Raw genomic sequence first — 13,604 nt, forward strand, 5'->3', positions numbered from 1 at the left:
TTAATCATATTCAAAGTGATTCCGTCCAAGTGTTTCGCGTTTAATAAATTCGCATCGAATTGTTGATCTTGTCGAAACAGATTGATGTTTATTATTATCACCTTGAAATCTCTCCTTCGTTATTTAAAAGTATAGCCAATGGTCGAATCTTGGGCTGCAAATTAACGATCATCAGAATAGGTTTTTAAATAGGTACATTTTACAATATAATAATTCAAGTTATATTGAAAGAACACGTATTAAGATATAATACCCATCTCGCATATTTATGACCTCATAAAAGACCCAGCGTTCTATATTTATAACAAGACTTTTTCCTCGGACATGCCTTTCAAGATTGGACCTGAGGCGTATTTAATAAAATAGTGTAATCAAGGTAACACGATAAGAAGAAATTCTTCTGCCCAAAGGCGTGATGTCTTTGTTATTTATTATTCTTGAAAAAAAAAAACTATATTTTTATTCTATGTTAGCACCGAGTGACTGACCGTGTCCAATTATCTTGATTGATGCTATCCCCACTATGGGAGGTCTCGGGGTACGGGAATATCCGTAAAGTGATATATTGCTGCAATTCATTTACAATGTTCAGAGATGGGTGATTTTTAAAAATCAATCAAATTATTCTTAACCTTTGCCTTATCTCTATGAGAAATCAACTTTAGGTACATTTAATTTTAAAATCTGATCGCATTATTGGAAAACTCCTTGTTACTTCAATTTGAATTTTGAATAACTTTAGCTAAATTATTCAAAAACTCATTACAGGACAACTTTAGACAGACAGACATACGCAAATTTTCAATCGAACATAAACAGCTATTATGACAAACACAATAGAATCATTATTAAAATTATAATTGTTAAACTATATCTTATAAAATATCTGTTAAATAGTTACATAGATTCGTGTTTTTTGTACCCTTAGAATAGTACCTTTAAGCCTCCTGCGCGCTTAATATTCAATGTTACTATGGTGTTGCTAAGCACTTGGGTTAAGTTAAATTCATTTATTTAATGATATTGTACGCATTTTTATACAATAAACATCGTTCTAATCTATTTATGCGCTAGGCTTAATTCGTCTCCTGTTTTGTATCAATGTTTTATACTGATTCGTTATTATTTTTGTTTCATTTAATTTATGTTTTCCTGGTATAAATAATTTCATTTGCATTTACTTCACATATAGATATATATATATTCTTACATACAAAATGCTACATTTTCTCCTTTTTAATATTTTCAATCTTCGCCCTTACCTGACCCAAATAAATTCATGACACAGCAATAGCGATTTTATGTTAATTGCGAATTTTGTTCGTTCAAATGAAACAGTTCTATACTCAACTTTCATTCTCTGTTTGACGATTTCGCTGATATTTACATCAGTTCATTCATCTAAATTAAATAACTTTGTATTTAATTTTAACTCATTAACTATATTTACGAAATTATTAGCAATAAAAGGAAATTTAAAGCGGAACGGCAAACAAAGACCAAAGTATTTTAGGATTTCGGCTTTTTGTTCCTTTTTATATATTATGCGTATCTCCTTTATTTTTTTAATCGTAGCTTGCTTGTTTATTATATACTAAAGATCAGGACTGAAATTACATCGGATTTTGTCCATAGGATTTAGGAATTCTATAGTTTTTTAGCTTTACAACCAGCAGAATGTTAGACATAGATTTGCGAATGTTTTACGTTTTATTTTATCTATTAATTTAATATGAGGTTCATATACTGAACCGCCGGCAGACATAATAAAATTAAGAGAATATCTAAAATAATTTACATATAAAAAATAATATTTAAACAAGATGTTTATAACAATATCAATGTCGTGATTCCCAAAGGCAACATCATAGGGCTTGTTAATATAATATTCTGTCCATGGCGGGCCAGGCACGAGACGCCAGTCCTCGCTAGTCCCTTGCGCATCATACACGTGGATGAAGAACTTCTCGTGCTAGACAAGCCTTGCTCGTTGCCGGTGAGTCAACGTTGAGACCGTTTGATTTTATGTCAGGCTCTGGTTCGATGAGAAATATCGTTTCTGAATCCAATGGTTTCTCTATAAAATATGATTGTAATTGATCTTTATGATACGTAATACCTAATCTAAATGTTACCGACGGTGAATTTTATTATTGTCGTTTTGAAATAGAGGATAAGTTATTATTTTCGGTACCAGAGCCTGGCAATGGTTGTGATCCGCACAAAGAGTTTGGAACGATGATACCTAAGTCTCTCAAAATCCCACTTGTAAGTGATGACGCGAGTCTAATGAATGCATTGGTATAGTTTTCTTATATAACGCAGGATTAACCGTGCTGTAACGTTTTCATGATTCTCTTTTCAAATTTAAAATTATCTATGTATATTTACGTAATTGAATTGAGGATCAAGCCGTTAGGTATTTTTGTTATATTTACTAAAATATAAAATTTTAAATGATCTTTATTTAAAACATTAGTTAACATTTTGTTTATAAACACGATTTCAATTGCATGATCACTATCAATGTTTTCTTAATGAAACAATTGCAATCCTACATTAGCAGTAGAGACAGCAACACAATTTTATTAATTTTGCTTATACACACCGCTTTGTATTAATATTGGCTGCTAAAACTGCTTTCTTTAATGCACATAATTTATATTATTATTATTATTATAAAATAAACTATAAATTAAATAAATAAATAAATATCAATGAACTAAAATTTATTTTATTATTTTTATCTTATGATATTTACTTGTGATTTTATTGTGTCTTGTTAAAATATTTTTTTTTATTTTTTATTTTTGTTATAAAGCTATGTTTGTCAAGTTATAGTATCGAAAATTGACTCAACAGGTTCATCCTTGCGGTCGATATCGGCACAATACTGTTGTGTTTATACTCGCTAAGGAATATAACCTCAAAAACCTAAGGACAATTCACAGACTCGACAGACTAACGTCAGGTAAGCATAGGACTTTGGACCTTAATACGCTAGAAATAGACACTTGTTTCGTTAATTAAGAATAAAATTATACACTTTTAAGATGCAAAATATTATTTTTGACTGGCAAATGTGCCACCTGCTGGAAAATGGTCGCTTCGTCCCATAGACATGAGTATTTTAAGAAATATTCATTATTTCTTATATCACCAATACACAAACTTTCAAACGGGAATACTATGTATTGCAAACACAGACAGGTTAGCACAAAAGCCTACAATCAAGTAAAATATTATAATTTATATTGATACATATTTCTAGTATGTCTAAATATAAAAATTGTAAAAATAACATTAAAATCAATGCAATCAGGTCTCCTATTATTCGGAAGGAGTCCGAAGAAGGCGAGACAAATGGAACATCAGATAAGGAATCGACAGGTGCAGAAGGAGTACGTTTGTCGAGTGGACGGCGAGTTCCCGGAGTGAGTTTGCAATGTTAATTTGAATAAATATTACACGCAACGTCTGTTTACATTGATAACAGATCAGATTATCAATTAGGTTTAAACGTCAACACTGAGATTTATTTAGTATTGTTAGTTTTGATATTATTATTATTATTCGTGTTGATTGTATTCGTGATAAATTGGTACGATATTGCCAGGAATATTAACTGTAAAGCAGTTTAAATAAACCTATAATTTATACCATTACTCATAACGAGATCGAAGATAAATATGATGGTGCTATCAAAACATGCTTTAAGTATTATATTTAGAATAATATACGAAGTTAAAATATTGATTTAAATGTTAATTCAATTGAAATGTAAGAATTCTTCAATTGTATTATGATATAAATTATGACATTGTGAGGCTGCGGGCCAACCAGTAAAGAATAAAAATCTAATTTTAGTATACGTTTTGCTTAAATTCATGTATGTTTGTCTAGGGACGAAATCGAATGTCTAGAACCTATAGAAGTGGTAAGCTACAAGATCGGTGTGTGTAAGGTGTCACCGAAGGGCAAGGATTGTTCAACGGTCTTCAAACGATTGGGCTACAACGTCGCAGCGAACACAAGCGTTGTTTTGTGTCGGCCGAAAACAGGCAGAATGCATCAAATCAGAGTGCACTTGCAATATTTAGGTAAGAACATTATTATTTTATTTCTATGAATCAAAAATAAAGTAATAATATTACTGTTCACGGTATACGTTACCTATTCCCTCTATATTGTATACATTTGTATATCCCTCTTAAATTTCATCAATATTACTAATTTTAAAGGTAACGTTAATTTAATAACTTAGTCCATATATTTTACTGACAGACTAGATGGTGTTATCACGTCGTAACTAACTTTAACTGCTGAACGGATCTGCCTACGGGCTCGAATCCCTGATTTCGTCAGTAAACATTATTGTTTTTTTTTATCCAGAAATTACGCATTGTCATAGGGCCTGGTCTATCTCTCGGTTATCAGGAGGATGTTATAATTAGTACTTTTTTATTTGATTTGTTTTTGTTTCTACAGGTTACCCAGTTGTCAACGATCCTCTATACAATCACCCCGTATTCGGTCCTATCCGAGGAAAGGGCGGTGACACAGGAGGCAAGACAGACGAACAACTCGTGAGAGACCTCATCGCTATACACAACGCTGAGAATTGGCTCGGAGTAGATGCAGCTGATGATGACCTACTGTTCTCTAAGCCCGCTTCCGACGACAAAGGTATGAGATTCAAACGAATTATATTTTTAGTCCAACCTACTAATTTAATATTGAATCTATAGAACAATAGGTTTTGATACTACTCTATAATAGGGAACTATAAGGAACTCTAGGGAACGATAAATAAAACAAAATTTTTGTTTAAGGATTTATTTCCTCGTTGTGTCTTTTTCGAAGCTACTACTACTGTACCTGTTACATATTTTAATATTGATCGCTTGCCTTGTCTTGTTAGTTGGCGAGGATGAATGCGAAGGTCCTGCTTCAAGGGAATCATCACCTAGATTGGAGTCACCAGCTCCTGGTTTGACACCATCAACGATTATGACGCGTAAGTTGTATTCATTTAACATAATAAATTGTCGTTTTATTGTAATATCATTTTTCTCCGTTATTTCGCGTCTTAACAATAATGTCGTCGATACAATGTTAATTTCAAAAGTATGCCTTTTCACACAGCGACGCTGGCGAGCCCGTCGAGCGCGTCGGAGGCGCCGGGCGGCGTGCCCTCCCCCGCGCCCTCTCCAGAACTCACTGATGACTCCAGTGACGCTAAGGTATTATACCACTTCTATTCATATACTGTATTCACAATTCACCAGCTTGTCGAAAATTGTGTTCATAAATATTATAATAAAATAAAAATCGTCTAAGTCCTATAACTCAAAATCAAATTGATAATCTATAAATGTAAATGTAATCCGTATTACAAGAAACAAAATTAAAACCGACAAATAAAAAATCAGACATATGCGGGAATATTAAATATATAACTTTTGATGTTCTCTTGCTTTTGTATGCTTTATAATGTAAAATTCGTGTCGTTAAAAGTAATTTTTCTTCAACAGTCAGATAAAGTGACAGTGGCTACCCAAACCGGTTGTTCACCAGCAATCGTACGGACAAGTTCCAATAACCCTAGTAGCGCTACCAGCATGATTACGGCTGGTAGCTCTACCGGCGCAGACGCACTCACGCCTGACCCGCACTGCTACGAGTGTCGCGTGAGGTACAGGGACCCGAGACCAAGAGACTTGGTCATGTATCTACACGCTTGGAAATACAAGGTAAGACTTTAAACTTTTTTTAATATTCCAGTAACAAGACAACTTAGATAAAAAGTTCCTTTGAAGGTACCATTTGTTTCTGTTGACCATAAAATAATCCACCAGGTAATCCTTGTCAGAAATGAAATTAAGGATCCTCAGAATATAAGTGTATATTTCAGCTTCGAGGTCAACTTGATAATGTATATGTTTGCAAAATTAATAGTCCTAATTTATAGTTATTATTCGATCGGCAGAATCAAACAATCAGTCGGTGTAAACTTCAAATCTATAAGCTATAATCTCTAAGTTTGTTGGGTGAAGTTATAATTTTGATGATGAACAAAATTAATTAATTCTGATTGCTTACTAAAATTTTCTATGAAATCAATTTTGAGGCTGCCTCATATCGCATTACTTATTGATTAAGTTATTAGAAACAGCTTAATATACTTTTTTGCTTACAAAATAGATTTTAGAGATAACTAAAAGCATTTATATTATATATATATATATATATATATATATATATATATATTAATTGAAAACAGGTAGGTCATCTAGTGGAAAGTTGTCCATAGACATTGGCGCTGTAAGAAATATTAAGTATCTCTTATTTACGTAAATGACCTTTAACCTTGGGACCAAAGGTGTTATTTTTATTTATTTATATTTATATTTTATCAAGTAACATAAAGACTCATTTTGTTAATAACAATAAAAACTTATTTCCTAGGTTAGTACTTTAATTATTTTTCTATGCCACTTGAAATGGCACAGCAATGGTTGTCATATACACAATCCAGTCTATTAGAGATCATATAGTTATGACCCTTGTGCCTGTAGTTACGTTGTCTTACTCATCGTTTAAACTGAAACACAAGAACAGAATATATGATGGGTGCGTGCCACCTACTCAGTCGGACCTACCACCAATGAAGCCAATAAACTTTTTCACAATTTCGTATATGTAAGATTTACATATGTAACATATAAGTTAACTGTCCGAAGTTCGTCTTCAGCTCAAAATATTGTGTTATTATTACTTCTACCAGATTTTATTATGGTGTGCCTTCAGAATTTTCTGAAATTATGGACTTTTCAGGTGATTTCGTAACGCGTGTTATGAACTTTTTCAGTCGTATGAATACGTTATTTATTAAGTTCGCGTTTCACTTTAAAATTGTTTCGAATGGAATATCCCCAAGTTTTAAAACTAAATTGTGTAAGATAATATGGACTATTCACGACTCTCAGCTCGATGATCGATTTATATTTAAAAAGATGAATATAAAAATCGTTTTTATTTGGAAAGTAAAAAAGTAATTTGATAAAAAACAAAAATTTTATAGAATACATCGAATTCGTTACTTTTATTAAATTCTCATTCGTAGCTAACGATTTTTGATCAAACAGTTATGTAATGTCCTTAACAATTAACTTCGTAAATATTTCGAGACCAATTTAATAATTGCACAATTACTAACAAATTCTCATCGATCCGCTGATTGCTAAAGAAAAGTGATCGTAGAAACAAATTCAGAACTGTTTCTGATTAATAAATGTTTTGTCAAATTAGGGAGAACGTGCTCCTTATCTGTATTTTTAGATGTTGAACAAGAGTAACTACTGAGTTTCTTGCCGGTTCTTCTCGGTAGAATCTACATTCCGAACCGATGGTAACTTTATTTTAAATAGTTTGTTAAATGACGATTCAAAAGTGCTTATAAAAACCTACTTGAATAAAGTATATTTTGATTTTTCATCAATTGTTGGTATAGACGATGCCTAAATTTCTTCCGATGCTAGAATGCTAAGTCCTAACTGTTTGGTTGATATTCTTAAACGTTGAATTGATCTGATGGTGATTGTACAAAACGAGTGTTTCCTTATTAAATTCCTTATCCTGTTATTAATATTGACTCATCCACCTTCAAACTGAAACAACAATACAAAGCTGTTTAACAGAACAATAACGCATGAAACTTTATCGCTAGTAAATTTCAGAATTAGGTTTGCTAGAATCTAATATGGGCCTTATTTTAAAACTATCTTCGAATATCGTCAAGAGACTGATAAATACAGCAAACAGTCATACATATTCGGTAACTTCATGCGAAATATCGTTTTTAAGGGAACTAGTTCAAAAGGCAGCGGTCGATCTAGACAAGGTTGAAGCGAGCCGTACGTCTGAGTGCCTCGAACATTCTGTACAAACTTTATACGACTTCAGATTAAAGCCGTTGGGAATGGTCCGTTTGAATTTACTTTGAAGCAAAACTATAAACTAATAAACAAAGTATAAATGGACAAAATAAAAATCAAATAAAATAGTCTTTAAATTGAAGGATATACAGTTGTTAAGATATGAAAAATAAGGATTTACAAATTAAAGTTTGTGGAGTAAATGAACAAATGTATGAGATCACTTCATCAAGCATACCTATTGTGATAAATGGAGCCAGGAGTGTATAAATTATATATTTCCTAACAAACTTTAATTTAACATTTATCGTAAAAATAACTAGCATTGTCTAGTCTAAGTTACAAATTTATTTTTGATGATTAAACAAATAATCACATCTATATAGAAATAGGCAAAGAGTAATAATCTGTTCAGTACTATTATTTTAATCGATCTAATTTTTTTTATTGACGAGTCTACATCTCTTCAGAAGAAGATTAGAAAAAACATGAATTAAAAAATATATATATTCCTTAAATTTTGAAGACTGATTATGGTCACGACGATTTCGGTCAAAAACTAGTGTTAGCTAAGTTTTCAATCATTTTTGCTGTTACTTCAGTCAATTTATAATCCAATTTCTGTACAGGGGCCCGGCTGGGAATACGAGACGGAGCTTCCACAGTGGGCGAGCATCGATTGGGAGGAGCCGGATAGTTCATAGTTACAGGTCTTGACACCACTGCAGAAGCGCCTCGCTTCATCTCTATATATATCCAACAAACCGATTAAGTGAACATCGGACTTATCAACAAAGACGGTATCGTTTATAACAATGTTTAAATAACTAAGTGTGATCATTGTAACAGTGTCTCTGATAAAATACAAATGTAACGAAATATATTTCGTGTTAAAGTTAGTAGTAACATCATCGATGATAATATCGTGTTGAACGAAATTAAACACAAATTAGATCTAGTCGAATTAAACACAGAAGTAATAATTGATAATGGTCACGACGAATTCGGTATAATGAATGTTACGAATGTTAAAAATATGTGTTGTGATGCAGACGAGGCGCTTTCCGTAGGAACTTGGGTTCTAACGAACCTTAACCGAAATGTAATTAAACTATCAATACAAGTAAATACTTGGCTGTTATATCTCAGTGCTGAGGCAGTTTTGTAATTTAGTTTAAGAATAGCGTAAGTGAATATTATTTTATATGCGTTAATTGCACTTTTGGTATTTCTTTTTCTTTCTTACCTTCCATTATAATAGTGACCCTCTTAGTACTTCGGATCTTTTATTTCGATTCGCTTTTAATGTTTTAGATTTTACTTTGTCACTTCAGTTCCTATCGGTCTAGGTTGTTTCTTAACGCTTGTTGTAGCGTAGAGTTAAGGGATGATAACAAATTTTGTAAAAAATATCAATACCATTAAAATAGATTTATCGCTTAAACGAGGCAGGGTCTGAACCACGATTATAAATCAATATATTATCATCGAAGTTATTCTCATCACCAAAATGATGATCTATTTGATTAATATTATCATCAAAATTATCATTTCAATCGAAAAATTTATACTTGTCGTTATTTTGAAACAATTCACACTGCTTACGCGTAAGTCCGTTTTTTATATAAAAACATAGAATCAAAGTGTTGTATATTCAAATAGAATATGTTAGAGAAAATGTCGACTGTGTATCAGTCATATTAAAAATTCGGACCACTGCAGTATTTTATTAAAAATCGTAAATAGGACCACTGTTTATAGAAAGGCTATCTCTGTAATATAAAACGCGTTTACAAATAAATGCATAATTAAGAATAAACGCAATTCTGCGAGCGATAGTGACGCTCTAAAGTTTTTGGCTTCCATAGTTTTGATTAGACTGTATAAGTATCATCGGAAAATTTTGTACTTTAAATAAATAAAAAAAGAATTATAATCGCGTCTTTCACTTAAAATCACATCTCAACCTTCACGCGTCCGTTGCCCTTCGATCTGGTAATCGACATTTGAAGTGTGATATGCATTTATTTAATATATTTCGCTTGCAATCATCCTCTTTCAAAAATCATCATTATCGATTCACCGATATGATTTTATTTCGTTTCCGTGTTGTAACCAAAGTAATAGGTTTATCCAAAGAAGGATGTTTTGATGCGAAGTAAGATTCGGTTTGGGAGCAGATCGAAGCAGCAGATTTAAAGACATGTGTAAGAGTTTTGTTTTGTTTTCATAATTCATAAGTTTTGCGTGTTTCTAGACGATAAGTTATGCCAGTTTTGAACGGGGCCCCAATTTTGCGGTTCGGTCAAAGTTGGTTCCGCATAGGTTCTCGAACGTATCATTACCGTTATAATTAGAATCCCCCTCCCCCCTGTATTATTGTAATAATGGATTGTTTTGAACATGTACAACCGAAATTTCTGTAGCTAAATAATTATTCGATTCATCGTCGCTGGTTTATTTATTAGATACATTAGTTAGTATTAAAATATAAAAGACAATTCTTATTAACACTAAAAATATTTTCACGAGCTTTCATATAAATTAATTCTATGGAAAATTATATATTTTTCTTACTCGTAGCGTAGTTGTAGCGTGCGTACTATCTATATATTTATTTATAAACTTGTACGTGTGTTTAAAATTTACTTCGGAGTAAGTGAGGACATTTTTATTCTTTTTCACATTAAAACCTTTTTGTTCGAAACTATGACGTCATGACCGAAAAATATTAACTTACTCCGATACACTATTGCTATATAATATACGAATGTGTATGCTTCATATTGGTGTGCCATTAAATTTCCTTGAAGTTCGTTAATCCAACTGTCGTAAATATTGGGATCAAATTTTGTAAGCTTTGAATGGGGTTCATTTAAAAAAAAAATACTATTTAAAAAAAGAATTTCGGTTCTAAACGATTTCAAAAGATTTTGTATTAATTTAACAAATACCGTAAAATATAATTGAATAATTATACTTCTTTACAATGACATCGGTAAAAGTAATGGTTGAATTTAAAAAATAAATAAAAGGGTAGCGTGTAAAAAATATTTATAATCTGTGGCATATCACGAGACGCGAAGCTGATTTGACTTGATAGAAGTCAAATGAGCTTCACATGTGAACATTGTTGTATTTTTATATAGTCGGTAAGATTGTTCATATACATTGTGTTATATGTATGATTATATGTAATGATGGCGAAAATAACGATTATATTACTGGCTGTACGATAATAAGACGTAGCGATTTTTTGTCGCAGATAAATAAATTATTTCACAATAATATAATACAGCCTCATTGTTTTAAATCATTGCCTTTTTATATGTTCTGCTTTTTATTGGACCGTTTCGTCGCCTCATTTTATTCGTTTATTAATAAGAATTTCATGTGCCTTCTCAAAATAAATTTAAATATAAAAATGTGAAAATATGTTTTTCATAACAGTTATTTGTAATTGTTACAAGTTTTTAAAATGTAGGTATTATATTTGGCACGACGATTTTTATTGTAAAGTGTGACTAGAATTTACCTTTGTTACATCTTAAGAACAAGGGCAGTACTGGCAATTTTTTGTTATGGCAAGACCAAAATTATAAGGAAAGTTCATTCTATAAGAATAACAATTGAATAATAATAATTTAAATAAATCAAAAAGTAAACATTACTGATTTTGAGCCTTTGTTCTAAGATTCCAATTCGATTGTTCTAGAAAGCGAAACCAACGTAAAGTTTGAATTTCGTTCTGGTCACACTGAAATTGATTTCGGCACGAATCAATATAGTAAATATGTTTTGCATAGTGTATGTTATTTATATTATTACTAACACCAATGCGATATAAATAAAAAAAGTTTGTTGTTTAAATTTCGATTTTTTTTTTGTATAGTTTGAACGACGACTACATGAAAGACATTTTATTTTGTATAAGTATTGGTAATTAAGGTTATAATAGCGTTTCCTTCTTTAGATTCGTGTTATGATAATTCATGTTTCCACTTAAAATTAATTAGAATTAAATTCATCTTTGACACATATTGTTTTATTGTAATTCCCTTTCGTTTATTGATTTACGTAAGTATACACTGTATACGTAATTAATGTACATATATAATTCAACTAATAAATACTAGATGGCGTTATGTGAAATTGTAAATAATTCTAAATCGCGATGGCAAGATTCGCTTATTGTTTGCATATAGCATTTAGGAATTTCTTGAATAATTATGGTTACCAATGGCACCTAATAGTTTTATTAGTAAAACGTTAGTGTTGTGGAGCATCCTTAGGATTGACTGAGCTAGTTGTTCATACACTTCATTTTAATATTTAATTGGTAGCACTGAGAATCGTAGGAATTTTTTATGGTGGCAATACAAGCTATTTTTTTTATTCTCCTTCAAAAAATAATTATATAACGCCTTTGTGTAAAATTGACCTTTCACACTTAGAACAAAAAAAACACTAGAAAAATATATATAATTGAATTGATATAACAATAGGTGACATTCCGGGGGACTGGTTTGTTGTATAATATACAATTTTATGGAATTGTGATTTAAAATACTGAAGGGTTCCTTAATATTAAATACATCGTGAAACTTTAGTTACTAAAGCAACGAGCCAAGATAATAAGTATCTTGGTGTGCGTGACAGAAACGCTTGCCACTCGCCAGACGTCATACTACTTTACTAGTGGGCGTGTACTTACTGCCCAACCACAAACACAACTTGTAATAATGCTATACAAAGAAAAAAAGTCTTGGAAAAACCTACAAAATCAATACTTATTTGTTGAAGACTTATTACCAAGATTTCGTTTGGTTTGAGATTTTCATAGTTAAAAATAAAATGTATGTTATTGATGGTCGAATTATTTTACAGGTTATAAATTCCTCAATACAGGATAAAAGCAACTTCTTAACTAATAACAATGGATTTCATAGTCTGAGGGTTTCATAGTAATATTTCTTGCGAGATTAATTATAAACAAATATTAAGCCCACGGTCTTTAAATTTACGTTAAGACTCACGTGTTCTTAATATTCTTGTAAGTAAAATAACGTAAGAATTCCTAGCAAAGAAAACAAGTGAGCCGAGACGGCCCAGTGGCTAGAAGGCGTGTATCTTAACCGATGATTGCTGGCTCAAACCCAGGCAAGCACCGCTGAATTAATGTGCTTAATTTGTGTTTATAATTATTCATCTCGTGCTCGGCGGTGAAGGAAAACATCATGAGGAGTTATGTTACCTGTATGTGTCTAATTTCAACGAAATTCTGCCACATATAAACCAGCGTGGTCGAATATGCGCCAAACCTTCTCCTCAAATGGAGAGGAGGCCTTAGCCCAGAAATAGGACAATTTACAGGCTGTTAATGTGTATGTAATGTAAGAAAACATAGTCCAAGTACACCACATTTTCGAATTATATAATAATTTACTTTCGTTCTATTCTAAAATTCCTAGGTAGGTATTTACTAACTACTCTTTTTAAAAAGTCTATATTATATATGTATTTTATATATATTACCAATAACGTAGGTAATCCATAATAAAACCACTTTGACCATAATAAGTCTATTTGTGTGCAAATAAAGGATACAACGTATAAATGTATTAGAGAAAATCGACATTTCTACGAAGGAAAAAATATCTTAAAAAC

At 31.5% G+C, this 13,604-nt stretch overlaps 1 protein-coding gene across 3 annotated transcripts in view; it reads left to right on the forward strand.

Moving 5' to 3' along the window:
* The window catches only part of LOC125077436 (RNA pseudouridylate synthase domain-containing protein 2-like), a 408,954-nt gene extending 398,521 nt beyond the window's left edge, over positions 1 to 10,433 (forward strand). For 2 of the 3 annotated variants that reach the window (XM_047689398.1, XM_047689401.1), the window contains exons 7-14: positions 2,863 to 2,971; positions 3,323 to 3,434; positions 3,904 to 4,100; positions 4,489 to 4,686; positions 4,922 to 5,017; positions 5,146 to 5,243; positions 5,535 to 5,753; positions 8,567 to 10,433. In XM_047689398.1, coding sequence (XP_047545354.1) covers positions 2,863 to 2,971; positions 3,323 to 3,434; positions 3,904 to 4,100; positions 4,489 to 4,686; positions 4,922 to 5,017; positions 5,146 to 5,243; positions 5,535 to 5,753; positions 8,567 to 8,641 — 1,104 coding nt within the window. In that variant the 3' untranslated portion in view covers positions 8,642 to 10,433. Of the gene's footprint in view, positions 1 to 2,862; positions 2,972 to 3,322; positions 3,435 to 3,903; positions 4,101 to 4,488; positions 4,687 to 4,921; positions 5,018 to 5,145; positions 5,271 to 5,465; positions 5,754 to 8,566 lie in introns of all 3 variants that reach the window. The other variant, XM_047689399.1, reaches the window with a different exon arrangement.
* The last annotated feature ends 3,171 nt before the right edge of the window (positions 10,434 to 13,604 follow it).

This window comes from Vanessa atalanta, chromosome 3 (assembly GCF_905147765.1).
Source record: "Vanessa atalanta chromosome 3, ilVanAtal1.2, whole genome shotgun sequence".
NCBI classification, from domain to species: Eukaryota; Metazoa; Arthropoda; class Insecta; order Lepidoptera; family Nymphalidae; genus Vanessa; species Vanessa atalanta.